This window comes from Centroberyx affinis, unplaced genomic scaffold (assembly GCF_046629955.1).
Source record: "Centroberyx affinis isolate AG114_WGS23_722 - 3 ecotype Tasmania unplaced genomic scaffold, CSIRO-AGI_Caff_v1 ptg002495l_1, whole genome shotgun sequence".
NCBI classification, from domain to species: domain Eukaryota; kingdom Metazoa; phylum Chordata; class Actinopteri; order Beryciformes; family Berycidae; genus Centroberyx; species Centroberyx affinis.
The window spans coordinates 327,861-332,500 of NW_027280721.1; the positions used below are offsets into that span (position 1 = coordinate 327,861).

The 4,640-nt window shown below is 41.6% G+C and overlaps 1 protein-coding gene across 1 annotated transcript in view; it reads left to right on the forward strand.

Annotated features, from left to right (window-relative positions):
* The first annotated feature begins 288 nt into the window (after window positions 1-288).
* The window catches only part of otomp (otolith matrix protein), a 6,792-nt gene continuing 2,440 nt past the window's right edge, over window positions 289-4,640 (forward strand). The window contains 7 exon segments of the mRNA XM_071534199.1: window positions 289-364; window positions 658-794; window positions 1,505-1,607; window positions 1,994-2,152; window positions 2,155-2,178; window positions 2,810-2,984; window positions 4,473-4,540. Coding sequence (XP_071390300.1) covers window positions 289-364; window positions 658-794; window positions 1,505-1,607; window positions 1,994-2,152; window positions 2,155-2,178; window positions 2,810-2,984; window positions 4,473-4,540 — 742 coding nt within the window.

Here is a 4,640-nt window from a genome sequence, read left to right on the forward strand (position 1 = left end):
GACTTCTACTTAAGAGCAGGGGATGGTAGAATAATGTAATGTTTTCTTCTTTGTACATCCAGCCTCCCTGCCTCATTCTCCCACCTTTTAACCTCTCTCTCTCTCTCTCTCTCTCTCTCTCCCTCTCTCTCTCTCTCTCTCTCCCTCTCTCTCCCTCACTCTCAGGTCCAGGTTATAAGAGGGGGATGAGGTGGGTCAGTGATTTTTTTCCACCCACTGAACTCCACCTGTTCCTCCTCTCTGGTGTATAGAGAGATTGTCCTAAGGAGGTTTCCCATCAGAGTCGACATGGAGCGTCAAGAGAGAAGACTAACTGTTGCGCTCCTCCTCGTTTTTGTTGTTTGTGTCTCCACTCAGAAACCAGGTATGTCTGGCTGGGAGTCAGTCTAAGGCTATATGTAGACTACAAAGGTGATGTTAAATAGGCCTATGATAAACCTGAGTGTATCTTTATTCATCACAAAACTCATTTGCATCCTCAAGGTGTTTAGAGATATCGCTGTCTCATGCCTTTTGAGATGTTTGATGTTTTTATGTTTGAAGTTGTGTCTGCTCCTCCACAGTACATTTTGCATTTGATTTTTTTTTTATATACAAACAAAGTGCAAACACTGTTTTTTTTTTTTTTTGCAACTTTCTCCTTTTCCTTTTGTTCAGTGTCCTGGTGTGTGGTGTCTGATGCTGAGGAGCAGAAGTGTTTGGATCTGGCCGGGAACTCCACGGCTCGGAATATCCGGGGAACGCTGCTGTGCGTCCGCGGCCTGAGCGCCAGGGACTGTATCGACAAAATCAAGGTACATGAAGGAACGGGGTTGGGAAAAAGTTTTTGTACTAAATGTAATCCACTACAAATCATTCATCAGCTAGTTAAGATTGCAACCATTAACAATATTTACAGGATTATTCAATCTCTGTCATATGATATGATTATTTTCACTTTCTTTTACATTTTTAAACCTCCAAAATCCAAAGAAATTAAAAGCTTTTTCTGGGGGGGGAATTTCGTCCCGGACTGGAATTTGAAAAATATTATTATCATCTACTTTTATTATCATCTCATTCGCCATCCTTCATACTTATTTAAGGATTTATATAATGATTTTGTTATGCACCTCATAATGTACACATTTTTTCCCCTTGGACATATTAATAACATAAAATAAGAAGCCACTTTCTTATTATTACTTTTCAGATGTGTCAATAAATTAATTACTGCATTTTTCATTAATTGTAATGGATACTAGTTATATCATTGTAATCCTGTTATATAAATCCCAATTTTGTGAAAGTGCTGAAGGGATTCAAACAAAACAAGTTTGTATCGTGAATCAGTCAAGTTTGTTTCAGTTTTAAACTACAGTTTGGAATAACCTAAAATATCCCTTAGCCATTTGAAACACATAAAAATGGCCCTGAATATACAATGAAAGAAATGGATTTCTCTTGTTTGTCCCTAATTTCTGCAGATTAAAGTAGAGATGTAATGTCCTTGTGTTTTTCTCAGAATGGGACAGCAGATGCCGCCTCCATGTTTGCGGATGACATCTACGCTGCCGGCCTGTGCCACGGCCTGGAGCTGTCTGCAGGGGAGTCCTACAACGGAGTGGGTAAGTCACAGGTTCGAGTCCTGCAGCAGAAATGTGTCAACAGGGGAGGCACTTAAGCCTTACCAGCTGACTCATTGCAAGTCGCTCTGGATAAGGACGTCAGCTAAAGGCCTAAACATGTCAAAATGAATGTATCATGCAGCAGTGCTTACAGAAAATAGGGTGAGATGCTAAATCCATACGTTGACACATTATTCTTTGTGTCCCGTATGCATTGGTCTTACACACACATATTTCTCATTCTCTTACTCCCACCTCCCACTCTCCCCCGCTCTGGACAATGATCCCTACATCATTTTAACCTCTCTCTCTCTCTCTCTCTCTCTCTCTCTCTCTCTCTCTCTCTGTTCTCTCTCCCACACTCTTGACTCAAACTCTCCCCTAAGATGGTATTAGCTACTATGTGGTGGCGTTGGCGCGCCGCTCCTCTGCAGACCTGTCCCTGCTGGAGATGCACGAGCGCAGCTCCTGTCACCCGGGCGTTCGCACCACAGTGGGCTGGACCGTTCCTATCGGCTACCTGGTCAACACCTCACAGATCAGCGTGGGGAGCAGTGCAACTTCCCCAGAGGTGAGGCAGGGCAGGGAAGGGGAGAAAGAGAGAGGGGGAGAAAAGGGTGTGTCTGTGTGCATAGGTGTATGTGTGTGTGTGTGTGTGCGTGTGTGTGTGTGTGTGTGTGTCAGGGGGAAAGTATATGGGAGGTTCAGAGAGAAGGAATGAAGCGTGTGAAGCAACTAAACAACTGACTGCACCAGAGGTTAGGGAGGCTGAGGTGTTGGAGGAGATGGGAGATGGGAGGTGTGTGTGTGTGTGTGTGTGTGTGTGTGTGTGTGTGTGTGTGTGTGTGTGTGTGTGTATGGGGCGGGGTGGGGGGAGGGTTGTTGAGAGGACAGGCAGAGAGTGGGCAGTGGTCATGAAGATAGGGACAAATTGGAAGATCAGTATAGCTTTTCTTGATGAAAGAGACAAGGAAGGACATCTTTAAATTACTTTTCACACAAACAGGACAATAGAATTTATTGCTACCTATTTTATTCTTGTTTGCTTTATGCTCACCTAATTAGTATTAGAATCATTTTTAGGGGAGCGCAGGAGAAGTAAGGGGCAGCGGAGAGGAAGAAAGGCCTTGTAATTATATAAAAGGTGATCTCTCCTCCATTCTTCCTCTCACTCTCGCTCTTTTCTCTTTCTCTCTCACCAGCGGTCGGGGATTTCTTTGGTTACAGCTGTGTGCCGGGGATCAAGGACCCCAAGCACGACCCCCGAGGCACCAACCCCAAGAACCTGTGTGAAGCCTGCATAGGAGACGAGAATGACAGGAATATCTGTGCCAACAACCACAGGGAGAGGCACTATGGAGAGGCGGGGGCGCTGAGGTACGAACAGAATAACAGCCTGGAAATCACATGTATTCCTGCTGATTTAGGGTCAAATCCCTGATGATCTGCTGTGTCTCCCCTATTGTGTGTCCATGTCAGCCGTCCTACTGTCTCAATAAAGAAAAAAAATACTAAAGGAACTGGACTGCCCACCCAAGAGAAAAAAATACAGTGATGATAATGACAATACATTGATAGGAAATAATAAATTTACCCCCATCCCAGCAACTCTCCTGTACCAGTACTGTGGTATATTATGACAGTCTTTTCCTGGGGTCCGCACAAAACATAATAACAATAATAACTTTATTTTTATAGCACCATTCATGCATAGAATACAACTCTAAGTGCTTTACATAAAATAAATAGTAGATTAGTAAAACAATTACAAGCAAAAGCAAAAAAAATAAAATAAAGAGAGACAGAATTTGTCTGGTAAAATTACATTAAAAAACAAAGTAAGAAAGGATAATACTCCAATATAGGAACATCTATACCTGTTATTTACAGTATTCCAGCATGAAATATCACATTACATGGTCGTAATGGACAAGAACAGTAGGAGACAATGTATAAATACAGTAAAAGATTTCCTATGCAGTTTAGACAGATTACAGATAACAGAGAACAATCAATGCATTACCAACTAAACAAACATGAATAATGTACAACAGAGTTAGACAGGATGAACAGATTACAGGCAGTGAAAAATAAGAGGGAATAACTGCTGCCAGACAAGAAACTACATTTTAATCAATCACTCAGATGGGAGAGAGGAGAGGTGCTGTGCCCTTTGATGTTTTTTAAAAGTCAGTTTTACTCATTGCCTGTTTGACATGATGGTAGACCATTACATGTTTTCATTGCTCTATGCATTACTGTGCGTTGCATTGCGGTAGTGTTTGGTATAGGGAGTGTGATGCTTTTGATGCGTGTCTGGAGGTGTAAAGATGGAAAGAGAGGGGGTACAGCAGCTCATCTAACCAATTCCTCTTGGTGGTGGCAGAAAACAGCAGAAACCACTGTAAAAAGCTGGATGTCTATGATGGCTGCCTCTGTAAACTGCAACAACAGGCCGGGGAAGATTAGATTTGAAAATAGAAATGAGAAATTTGTCTTGGACCATAAAAAGTTGCTGTCATTCCATTCCACTGCACAGTACATTACAGTAAGCACATTAAACACACACATTAGGCTACAACAATTACATTGCATATCAGTCATCTAAAAAGAATACACACACATCAATGTAAAGTTAATAAAAATCATATACACAATTAAAAAAAAAAGAGAGACCTTAAATGTGGTCTTCAGAGTCATGGCATGCCATGTACTGTATTCAAACGTTTCAGTTTCTGTTTTGTCCGTGACTGTGGTGCTGTCCCAATTTAATATGACACATTCCCAAGTGTGTTGATATACTTTATTGATGTTTCGATCTATTTTTAGATTTCATGTGTGTGATTTTTTTATGTTTTCTTTCAGGTGTGTGGCTGAGAACCTGGGCGACGTGGCCTTTGTCAAACACACAACAGTCTCTGAGAACGCAGATGGTTAGTGTGTACAACGTGCTTTACATTATCCGGAGTCTCCTACTCCATTTTGTAGACTATACCAATGCTTTTATAATTTTATATGCCACAGCTTGAATTA